This window comes from Hypomesus nipponensis, chromosome 4, assembly GCF_054491055.1.
Source record: "Hypomesus nipponensis isolate SF chromosome 4, ASM5449105v1, whole genome shotgun sequence".
In the NCBI taxonomy this organism is placed as follows: Eukaryota; Metazoa; Chordata; class Actinopteri; order Osmeriformes; family Osmeridae; genus Hypomesus; species Hypomesus nipponensis.
In genome coordinates, this window is record NC_140364.1 from 5,340,220 (window position 1) to 5,352,765 (window position 12,546).

At 42.7% G+C, this 12,546-nt stretch overlaps 1 protein-coding gene across 2 annotated transcripts; it reads right to left on the reverse strand.

Annotated features, from left to right (window-relative positions):
- Positions 1–808: 808 nt before the first annotated feature.
- pip4p2 (phosphatidylinositol-4,5-bisphosphate 4-phosphatase 2) lies at positions 809–12,320 on the reverse strand. 2 transcript variants are annotated; one of them, XM_084697193.1, is made up of 8 exons: positions 12,082–12,320; positions 6,992–7,140; positions 5,506–5,612; positions 5,106–5,229; positions 4,431–4,508; positions 3,838–3,890; positions 2,632–2,722; positions 809–2,266 (listed from the first exon to the last, which is right to left on the reverse strand). In XM_084697193.1, exons 1-8 carry the CDS (start codon positions 12,185–12,187, stop codon positions 2,123–2,125), a joined length of 852 nt encoding a protein of 283 aa, XP_084553319.1. In that variant the 5' UTR covers positions 12,188–12,320; the 3' UTR covers positions 809–2,122. The 2 variants fall into 2 exon arrangements, with proteins under 2 accessions (XP_084553319.1, XP_084553320.1); XM_084697194.1 differs by lacking the exon at positions 4,431–4,508 and having other exon boundaries at positions 12,082–12,318.
- Positions 12,321–12,546: the final 226 nt, after the last annotated feature.

The window sequence follows — 12,546 nt, forward strand, 5'->3', positions numbered from 1 at the left end:
AGCAATCACAACCCAAACCAACACTTTAAAAAAGAGTCAGGATGTGGCTGAATAACTGCAAAAAGTGCTTCTGTGGGGTTTTAGGAAAGATTAGTTGTTAACTTATTAGTCATACGGATCACGATTTGTTTGAAAGAGGACTTTCTTCAAAAACGTTTACTTTCTTCACATGCAGAGCGATTTCTAAGAAGAATCAAAATATAGACTGAAGGATAATGCATCAGATGGAATAGCTATAGTTCATTGGTGGTTGACAGAAGCACAATATTTTCATTTCGCTGAGCCTAAGCAGTTGGTGACCTCCAGAGAGGTCATCAGGGTGGGAACCCTCTTTCAGTCAGAAGAAAACACCAGAAACAAGATGTTTCTCTTTTTCAACAAAAGTCTCTCTTTCTCTCAGAACATTCTGTCTTCAGATATGTCCCTCAGTCCCTTAACAGAATCCCTGTTAATTATCAATACAACTATCAGCAAGGCTCGAATGTCACTAGCTACAACACCTTGCTGTCCCAAGTCAACTCTCCTGAAGCCATATCTCTCTACATACACACATAGACTGGATGTGGGGTGGGAGAGGGAAAGGAGTAAGAGACATTGAGCCAATGCTTCTAAGCAATCAGAGGAGTTATCATTGGCACACTTCTTAACACCTTGCTTTTTCTTTACCAGTATGTTAAGGGAGTAGTGCTTAGTGACATCATTGGGACAAAGCTTGAGAAAGAAAACAAGGCGCATAGTTCCAACATGTTACATCGGTGTGTCTGATATGAATCAATATTTGATCTACAAACAACACAAATTCAAGGAATGAGACACATTTTTCCATTTTATTGATAAATTATCATTTTGAAAAAGATACCCAGGAGCGTTCGTCATCAAACTCAAGCTACATTTTTCCATGTACTGAAATTAAACTATGTACAAAGAGTTTTATTGGTTAACTTTCAAACATTCAGAACAAGGTTGTTTTTTTAACAGTGCCCACGAGCCTAGAGACTAGCCTAGAGGAGGCTTCCCTAGCTAAGTACAGCAACACTAGTGGTCACAGGTCACTGGAGTCAGGGAAACAGATGATAAGCAGGGGGGAGAGGGAAAGAGGTTTCCATTCTAAAAGCACGAGGAGAGCAGAGGAGAAGAACATAAGATACCAGTATCTTTTCCTTTATTCAAAACTGAAAATAACACTGCCGTCGGTCAGGGATAAACATAAGGGTGGGGAAACATGCAAAACAGTGTTTCCTCATGAGTGAGTTTAAATATCTCATTCACAAACGAGAAGGCTGTTACTATGCGGTGAAGTAATACATTAGTTTTGCACTCCAAAATGCAAAAACAAAAACAACAATTATTGCTCTATGTGAGTAAAAGCAGCGTTTTGCAAACAGTACATACTGTAGGACACACAAGCTCCTTTTGCTGGGATACTCTTGACAAAATACTGATCTTGGGTGGCAGCATTGGCACACATTTAAGGACAATTTCTTTATTGAGTTTGATCATTTCGATGAATTAAAATCATATATGACAGACCTACTATGCATTGCACAGGCAGAGTGGATGATTTACATACAGTATGGTTGCAGCTTTAAGTAGCTGGGGGGAATCTAGCAGCAAAAAAACACAAGAATTGCATATAACTGCAGTGCAATGGGCAAGACTGTTCTTGAAAAGTTCTCCTCGTTTGGTCTGGTTGGTGACAAAATGCAATACATAAAATGGGTACCATTATGTTCCTTGTGGTCGTAGCTACAACTCGTTCAGGAAGAGGCAACATCCAGCCGGTCTTCATGTGATTACAGCTATCTTAAATTACCAGCTTGATCACTGTCTGATTTCAATATAACTCATTTCAATCTCCCATTTTTGCCGTATCAACAAAACCCGATTCCTCCAAATCTGAAAATCAATCCTATGATCAATCTCAATCATCAGTTTGCATGGATTTCGCTAAACCAAAAACCAGAGGCTGGATTTGAGTCCTCGCAGACCAAACAGCGTCAAACAGACCCAACCTTTGACCTGTACAAAGTCGGAACGACATGAAGAAAGATGTAAATACAAAAAGGTGGGGGTTCTCATTCCATCTTTCTGGACGGGCTGTGCCAGCGTGTGCGGTGGCAGCCTAAGCGAAGCTGTTCTCTGGGTAGCTGACTTTGATGGCGCCCCAGTAGCAGGCTCGTATCAGGCAGATGAGGCCCAGCAGGTAGGCAAAGGCCCAGGACACGTAGGTGGCGTGGTAGCGGCTGGCAAAGTCCTGGGTGCCCACCTGGCGGAGACGGGAGACACGATGAGGAGACAGGTTCATTGAGGTTTTATTATCATTTCATGAAGTTTAATTACTGTTTTATGGAAGAAAACATCCCCAAAACAAAAGGTTGTTATTTAATTTTTGATAGATTCCAGATTAAAGACTTCTTAGCAAGTTACTGTGCTGTCTGCAAACCAAATTATATGTGACCTGAAAAAGTATTTAGAAGTAACTTATAGTTTTTATAGATCTTATAAAAATAATATGTTATCGCAGATCCTTTGTCGCGATTATGATATGATCGTAATCGTGCTCACGATACACTGTGGAAGAAGGCTGTCTGGAACAATGTGGTTTTCAGTTGGGGTGAATGTGCTACTTACTGTTAATCCCACTCCGATGAAGATGCAGATCATTCCTACGGTGATGTAGGCACAACAGCGCCTTCTAGGGAGGGCACTGCCAACCGAAGATCTGAGGACAGAAAACCTGTTAGTCCACACTCAGAGAAGCCTGAAGGGGTGAAGTTAGTTACTGTGTTCAACATTTGTATCACTAAACTGAACTTGGAAATTGCTTCCTGTTGAACTTAAACATTAAAAACATAAAAAAGACCTTTACTGGTGTTGTTGTAGTGAATAGGTGATATGCTGTGTGATGTGCATGTGTTAGATGTTGTTGTAGGATTGTTGACTTACAGATCCAAAGCAAATTGCCCCATTCAGGATAATAAAGTCTTACTCAATTATATTGTAAGGGTAGGCATTATCATTATAATAATACACTGTTAAGAGATATTATCATACCACTATACAGACATGACTTCAATAAAGGCAGAACTGCATGACACAGTCCAGCAAATGAGTCTTAAAAGCTCCCGGGCATTTTGACATTCCTCTCCATCCTCCAGGCATAACAGCTGCCACCACAGTCTTGTGAGAGGGAATTCTCATGATTGGCTAACGGAAGCCCCCTTCTTTCATACTGTCCAAGTTTACAGTGCCCACAGGATCAGATCCCAGGTCAGCCTTAGCCTCTCACCCCTATTATTCACCCATGGTGGGTTAAAAGTGCAAACTGGCCCTGCACGCCCCGCCTTCCCCCCAACAACCTCTCATATGACCCTCATGTGACTAGACTCAGGCATTCTTCAGGAATCAGTAACAATTCTTATGGCTTAGAACGGCCCTAATCCCCCCTCGCTTTTCTCTTTTTCTTTGTTTCTTCTTTCTCTCTCTCTCCTCTCTGTCATGAGGCCACAGAGTTCAGAGCATGCTCACTCTGCCCATCTACCAGAGAGCCTTCTGATTGCTCCCCCACCATCACTATCAATAAACACTGTACATCTGACCCAACTTGTACCACACTCTTCAGTGCCTGGTGCTGTGGAACCTTCTCTCTGGTTCTCTGGCTGTCTGACAGACAGTCCGGGGCCTGTGGTGGCACTCCCTGGCTGTTCTGACCGGTTATGTACTTCTTTGCATCCCACAAATCAGTAAAAGACACACACACACACACACACACAAAGACATTAACACACGCTCACTGAATCCCCCCACACGCAGCACTCAGACAATAGGAGCACTTACATTTTTTTGCAGTGTGGGCACTTGGCTAACGTGTTGAAGCGGAGTTCCATCCACTGTGAGGGAGAAGATAAAGATGTGGTTGAAGTTGCTTCAGGTAGAGAGAAGGGAGGATGGTACACACACAAACACACCTGCATGCATACACAAAACGCACGCACACACACACACACACACACACACATAGATCTACTCTACATTAAGTTTCTCTAAAAGTCCAGCAAAATTTCAACCACAAATGATCAAGGATTTCACCGCAAGTTAGCACGCCTCCCACTCAATACCACGTTCCACCACATTTGAGGTGATCCTACGATTAGCAAGGATGGAGAACGGGCTCCGGGTGTCATTTGAAGAACTCAAAACCACCAAAATGTTAATAATTAGTGTTCATAATAAACAATTCCCCCCTCCTCCCCATTTAATGATTATGATTTTGGTTATTTTGGATTCTAACGATTGTGAATGGTTGGAAGGGGGGGGGGGGGGAGGGGGGTTAGCCAATGTAGGTATTAATGTAGTTAATGTCCACCCAGAACAGACCGGGGGTGGGGAGGGGGGGGTGGGTGGTGGAGGGGGTTGTCAGGCTGGTAGACCTGCTGATCAGAAGGAGGGGGGGTGCCATCGAGGGCGAGGCCAGGGGGGGCCTGGGATGGGCTGGAGTCCTCACTGCCCTGGATGGCACAACGGGCACAGGCACAACGGGCACACATCAACAACGCTGGGGTACTTTGGCTCTAACTAACCAGGGAGAGCTTCTCTTGTTTGTAAGGGCAGGGGTCAGCACAAGATTCAGTTCCAGGTTACAAAGCACATTTTTACGTAAATTATATACTTGAGGTGACAAAGTATGCCTTTACGTTTCATATTTTACTTTCCCCTTTCCCCATAGAATTTCTGAAAAGTAATGGGTTCGGGCAACTTTGAATACGGAAAAGGTAGCATCTTATGTGGATATCAAATTTACAATATTCTTACAGAAGAATATGATAATCTAAAGAATGAACAATAATAAATAACTGAGGACTGATCTAATGACTTCATCCACTGATTCAAGAACAATATGTTACTACTAGCTTGATAAAAACACCTGTAACTAAACCTAGCATCCAGAGATAAGATCAGTCCCCCTATTCTACAGCTCCATATTAATAGCTGTAACTCTCTACCTAGCATATTTTCACACACTAACACACAAAAAGGGAGGGGACAAAAGTAGTAGGCCAGACTTCTGATTGGTCCCAAGGCATGTTTGGGGCGGGAGTCCGTACCAGGAAGGTGTTTCCGCAGTGACCACAGACCACTCTCATGCCCTCTGGCTGAACGGGCAGGGCGGGCTGGGCAGGCTGTTCCTCAGGGATCACCATCACCGGGCTCAGGTTGATGATGCGTCTGCTGTGAGTGGCCAGGGGAGAGTCGCAGGGGTAATGACACGATAAAAACATTCTGCAGAAACCAATCCACGTCCGAAACCAGCCCTTAGTCCCGCCCCATTCTTGATGTTCAAACCTTATCTAAAACATCAACAACCCATCAAGATACGCCTATCGATAGTCGTATTAAAAGGACACAACTTGTGAAGACGTCTCAGGGACATTAAAGGTGACAGATGTCCATGACAGATGTACCTGATTGTCAGATTAAACATGCAGAAGCGGTTTAATGACCTACCAGTTGGGCCTGGGGCACCCTATCCTCCTCGACGTGTCTTTACAGATGAGGAGGCAGTTACAGGGACATCGCACGTACTTCTTCCCTGTGGGAGGGTTCTTGATAGGCTGAAACCCAAATAAAGACCACATATGACCTTGTACAGTGTCTTCCTGCTAAGCTATAGCTTAGCTCAGAAGTATGCGGTTACATCATCTCCTGTACAATTCAGTGCGTGTTTGTTGATTGTGTCATAATATGCAGCATTCCTATCCGATTAATTACCAGGCGAAGAGTAATCTCTGGGATACAGAATGCTGGTTTGCATAAAGGTTTGAGTATATAATTTGCTATTCTATCATAGTATATTAAATCCTATGTTAATTGGTGTAGAAATTGTACAGTAGGTGTAGTTGGAACTACATATAGTGCTGAGTTCTGTATGCTAAACTCTACCCAAACAGTAGACACCCTCATCGATGTCGAGACAGAGTAGTAACAGGGATACTAATACTCTCTAATTAAGGCGAGGCCCAAATGGACCCACTCAATATCTGGTCCTTCAGCTGAGGAGATTCAGGAGGAGGTTGGGGAATGCAGTTTGAACCGACACATAGGAAAGCAAGAACTGCTTTTACACATGGAACTTCTCCCATTTTGGCCCGAAAATTATGTAATGAATGAATCTTCTACTCTATGTAAACAGAGGGCAGAGGAAGCCCCTTCCTTACCACATGCTTGCAATGTTTAAACAAATCCTGAGGAAGATCTTCCTAAGTTTTGGAGCAAAAGCTGCTTTAGAATATCAGTTACTCCTTCAAACAAAAACAAACTCAGTCAGTAACTGAGATACATGTAGAAAAAACATTTTGGGGGGATGACCTTTCATGCATTATCAAAGCCATAAATGAGCTCAATAGCATTGAACCTACATGTATTGGGTCATTTTAGGAAGACATAAAACCTTGCATTGAGGCACCATCCAATCTTTTTCTCACATAGCTCCTTCTCCTCTCTCTCTGCAACAGCTACACGCCATTTCATCTCTCCCTACTGTATCAAACCCCCAGCTTTTCTGACAATTCACTTTGACACCAGTCCATCACTCCTTCAACCAGCCATTCTTCCAGACAGCCATTTGTTCGGCAGGTCATTCGCTCCATCCGCTATTCGTATACAGTCAGACACATGTTCAGCCCATCATTGGTTCAGCCATTCATTTCTTCAGCTATTTGTTAATTAATCTACACCATCTTATCAGACAGTCATTTTCAAGCAAATAAATATCATATGAGAGAGGCTATGAGGAGACACAGAGGAGAGGACAGATTACAGTAAAGGGATTCAAGGATAACTGGACAAACAACCCCCCCTAGCCGACCTCAGACGCAGCCTCCAGTCCTCTCATCTCCACAGTCTCTGCCAGCAACACTGTCCCCTGACCCGGCCACAGTGGGGGGGCAGGGGGATCAGGCCAGGCTGACGGGCAGCAGGCCAGTGGACTTACCGTGGCTTCGTTACACACGGTGCACTTGACCACGTGCTGGTGCATCTTGCCATCCAGGTTGATGAGAGATTGGCACACCCGGCAGTTAATGACGGGAACTCCGCCAGCGTCTGGGCTGGCAATGGCTGTGTAGGGCGGAGGGAGCTCAGCTAAACACAGGAGCAGAAAGAGGCAGAGGGTGAAAAACTATGTTTGAGATACATGTTCAGGGGTTGAGGACACAATTGCATTTGGAGTTGAACAATTTAAAGGTGGTAAACTGTGTCTTTGTTTTAAAAGGAAGATAAGGATATCAAACAGACTGATATAAAACGATTTATTTAGTACTACATAGAATTACCATATACCACAAACTTTATTTAAATTAATAAACCTGGTTTGAAATCATGTACATTAACAGAGGAGACACAGCCTAGTACCTACTCTTACAAACAGTGTGACCAGAGAGTGGTTTTATGTTTTAAAGATTCAAATGTAGCGAGTGTAAAAGTCAAATCAGACGTGTTCTGTAGAAGAGGAGTCACATGGAGGAGTTGTAAAGACGTCATAGTCACTTTCAGCCGTTAGGGATTTGGGTCCTCGAGACCAGATACACACTGTATTTACTGTACACACTCACAGGAGAAATCAGTCCCAACATCCTTTAAAACTGTTTTCCAGGGAGGCCATTTTGAGATTGATAGACGTATGAGCTAACATTGCTTGTAGGCCACACACATAGGCTACTGAGTTGCAAGTAAAAACTTGCAAGACAAAAATAATAAATACAAGTGTACGTTAGGACAAAGAGGACAATTTAAAACAAGAAAACAGAGACCCTATTTAGCTATAAGGGCCAGAAAAGACATTGACTACAGACACTGGAGGCATTTTTTTCTTTCTGAAATCCTGTTGAGACATGCACATACATACTTCAAGGCTATGCTATGTATTCCATAAGACATCCATGGTGCTGACATCCGTGAAGAAAAACTAGGTGTGACCCTATCCAATCTCTTTGTTTAAAGAGTAGGTACAGTAAACACAGGGGTAAAGTGTATAGCTCAAAAATATTCTAGCTATTCACCTAAGCCCTACTTAAACCTGTTCAGTGAATTCCTAAAGGGTTTTGCACTACAGATTTCTCTCAGACTACTTTTACTACAGCTACTGTCCCTGCTAAATGCACACAGCGCTACATAAGGCCTATCTATTACACTCATTTCCTGGTTCTCTGTCTTCTATTACTCTCCTTCTTCTGCCCTCCTTCCACACACAAGGAGTGGAGAATGCTTCCGTTTCAAAGCCAGAGGCCTGTCCCTCTCAATTAGCAAGGCACTGAATCAAGCAGGCTCTCTTGAACCTTAGTGTTTGAGGAAAAACTGTCTCTTTCTATTCTCTCATTCTCTCCAGCGTCTTGTCCAGACAGACCAATGAATGTGTGACTATAAGCACCCAAAAGAACACAGTTATCTTCAGCAAAAACAAATATTGCTCCTAATAGATCATGTACATAACTAGAGAGGGTACAATTTACTGCCCTGAACTTTTCTCTTCTATTACCATAATTATGTACTCTTCTATAACCCAGTCACACTATCACTTCAACACTGTTACTAAATTGTTACAAAAACTGTTAACACATAAATCCACAATGATACACACACAGTGTGAGGAGGACTTCAATGAATGCTACTTTACCGTAAGATCAAGACAAACAGAGGTCATGTGTTTCTAAAGAGAGAGAGAGCAGGGAGATAATAGGGACGTCAACAAGTGTAATTAACCTTGGCAGCAGTGACAGTGCCATGCGAGGTGTGACACCACAGGGACAGATGGATACTCTCCATCTCTGTTTGGACTGCCTCCGCTAACTCAGCACAAACCCTCAACAACCTGAGCCATCTCTCTCTCTCTCTCTCTCTCTCTCTCTCTCTCTCTCTCTCGTAGAAGGCGGTATGGGCACGTGTCACACAATAAGAGATGACTCAGAAACCTGCCAATGTTTGAGGTGTTTGATGTATGTTAGGTTAGTGCTAGGTGCTTGGGGTACGGCATATTTCCTACTCTACTCGATCTTTCTATAGGCCAAGACAGCCTGAGTGCTCATGTGATATCATGCAACGAGAGACAACATACAGCAGAATGAATCTGTAAGTAAGACACAAAAGCAGTTGTTACGTGACTGTATTTTGGTCCCTGCTGCTGAAAGCTTCTGACAGACTGTTTTGACACCCTCAAAGGTAGAACTCCAGAAAACGGCCTCACAGGGCGCTTTCGTAACGTATTGACGGTTCGGTCTCTCAGACCAGGGGTGCCTCTGGGAGTTGAGATAGGCGGGGAGAGAAATAGGAGACGCTGGGCGCTGCAGAGCCCTTACACAGCTCTGAGCTGTACTGTAAGACGAGCCACCATTTTTACAACCACCGCAAAGCGACAGCCTTCCATCTGTTTGTCTGTCTGGTGGTTGGTCCACTTGTCTGTCTGCCTGCCTGTATGGCTGTATGCCTAGTGGCAACCAGTTGTTCCAGACACACATGTTTTATTACTACATGGGGGTTGTGTGGCCTTCTACAATGAAAGTTCCAATGAGTGGGTGAGAGGGAATATTTAATGTGTGTCTAAGTGGGTCTGGATCCATGCATTCTCCTGGATGGGTGTATCGGTTATGGGTGGCCCTCGGAATGTAACAGGGGATTGTATGGGTGGGTAGGTTTCTGTCTAGGCCTACTAGCTAGAGTTGCCTGTCTAGATTACCTTTCAGTGCTTGCAAAGACTTACAGACATGCAAGGCCGATTCCATGATGGCATCTGACAGTTAGATGATGGATAACATGGGCCTTGTTGACTTTCAAGAAAGCAAATGGAACAGGGTTTCCCTTGTAAATATTCCATTATGTGAGTGTACATCTCTGTTCAGACTACAAAGTTATACTCTTGCTCCTAATGCAGCTACTTAGCATTACACCATGTTGAATATTTTTGTATTATGTCTCTTTATACACATGCCAACAGTACAATAGCCTACCATACTTTTAAATAGGTTTAAATGTCAGGATGCATGTTATTAATGCATCACTTCCATTTCTGGATAAAAGGTTGAAAAGGTTAAAAGAGTGAAACATGTTGTGGTAACTTTATTGCTTGTGGATACTGCCTTATAACTAGTTTGTAATTAGCTTATGTAATTAACAACTTATACCCTAACTATACAATTTTTTTTCACTTTACCCAGACTGGAAGTTTGTATTGACATCTTGAGCATCTGTTGAGTATTTTCAGATCTTAATTCTGATTAAAGCTGACCACTACTCCTACTATCACTTGTGCTTGGTAAGCAGCAGTCTGTCAGCTCACGACATCACTTCCTCAATCCCAGATCAGCACTTCTACCCTGTATCCAGAGCTCTCCTGAATAACAGAACTTTTCTCAATGGGATACTCTGCCTAACATGATAACAGATACTTTCCGATTATCCCATTTACCATGTTTATTTTAAATCTCTGAAATCCCAAACAGAAACTGAATAAGCATTTTAATCCACGGTTGAAATAAAGAAACTAGGTCATAAAGAGTATACAAAGGGTTATTTTTGATTTGAATATCAAATAAACGTAGCAGTTACCTTAGAGGCTTTTACAGTCCAATGTTTCAAACTCTGTATCAGATCCGGTGTTGAAATATGGATTTTCACATCCGATTAAACATTCTACTGTTGAGACTGTTCCAATCACTTTCTCGCTGTCGTTTTGTCCTAGAATGTGCCTAAAGAGTATTAAAAGTACGATAAATCCGTTTAGACTCATTTTCCAAAGGATAAATAATGTTGTCTTTGAAACTGGATAGAAACAATGCTTGAATGACTTCTCAAAATGTCCAAACTCCTTATTTTTCTGGGAAAAGTATTGGTAGACTGAAGGTTGAAGTCTTAAGGTTAATTCAACCCACTTTGCTTGTAAAAAACCCCCAAATCAAATCACCCTCCAAGTACTGTGTGCTAATGTAAGGGCTTTTAAATGGTCTGTATCAGGCATATTGAACAATGGCTCAATATGCATACTAGGCTATCTTCCAGTTCTTGCAGCTTTTACCGTTTGTTTACAGTTAGTATTTTGGTTGTGTTTGTTAGAATTTCCCGGTGAATTTCATGGATTTTTTTTCAGGATTTCAGGATCCCACTGAGATCGGTGGGTTATTCAGGTCAAAGACCTGTTTGAGCACCATGTACTTCAGTGCAGAAACATGGGAAGTATGCAGACTTGATTCAAAAATACGTATAACCATGTCAACTGAAGTGCATAACTGGAGGAATATTAGGTCTTCTTATTCCCTCAGCTAAATGCTCTGGCATGTGTGAGTCAATAATCATTGTGGGCATTTGGAGATTAGCAATGATTAGCTATGATCCTTATGAAAATGCATTTACTCTGATTCTTTGGTTGTCTGCTGCAGACTTCAGAAACCTTTGCAATCACAGCGCAATTCATACAATACTATGAGATAAATAGACAATCTAGTAGATCTGTGATGAAATAAACGAACGCTTACTGCTCTTTGACAGATTTGTATCATGTGATACTATTTACAGTCATATGGCTGTACCCCCTTCCCCCAAAAATGAGTAGCTTATACAGACAAAACTGAGTCTGCATTATAACCCTACACCAGGGTCAGTGAAGTATTTTGGAAATAGTACCGTATTGTAACATTCGATGTCATGATCTATTTACAGGCCTAAATTACATTCAACAAAGGCTACACTTCTTTTCTGAGATTTGTATCTGGACGACAGGTTTCAAATGTTGCGACGACTCAATCTTATAAATGAATATCCATCTGTTTTATCAGGTCTTTATACATGAAAACCATACAAGCGGTTTGTGATGTACGCATTTCTGCAGCATAGAGAAGCTACTTTTATGATACAATACAGGCTTTACATTTTTAACCCACTGCTCCAGTTCTCACGGTTTCACCTCCATTTAGGTAGCCGGTCTGGAAGATCCTACCGAATCTGTGGCTCATTTCAATTACGCACTATGCAAAACATTGCTAAACACGATACGCCCCAAAATGATTCAGCATACATCCATGGGTAACATTGATTTACCTCTGGGACTCGAGTCCTGCAAGTACGGCGGTGCCGTGGGTGTGACATTCCCGGAGTTCGGTGCTGACAACAGTGGAGATCGTTCATCCATGCCATCGGAGGCCATGTCTGCAAGGATTTAGAAAAACCGGACAAATAAACAAGGAGGACAACGGCTGCTCTCCTGCTTCCAGCCTTTCGTTGGGAGAGGGGCAGCCTGCGAATTGTCGGTACTGCTTCGGCGCCAGAGACGCAGTTTTTCGGAGGTGGGGCTAAAGACGTCAGCTGGAGGGGGTGCGTAAGGGAATGCAGAATGAACAGATCCCCCACAGAAATATAGGAGTTCTCCAAGCCACATGGCATCAATATTTTGGCCTGTCCTCCTCTAGCGCATGATTGCATAGCTGAAGAATATCCAAAAGACCCGGAATACATGAGGCCTATTCCCATCCCCGTGCATACGTGTATGCCTAATGTATGGAAATA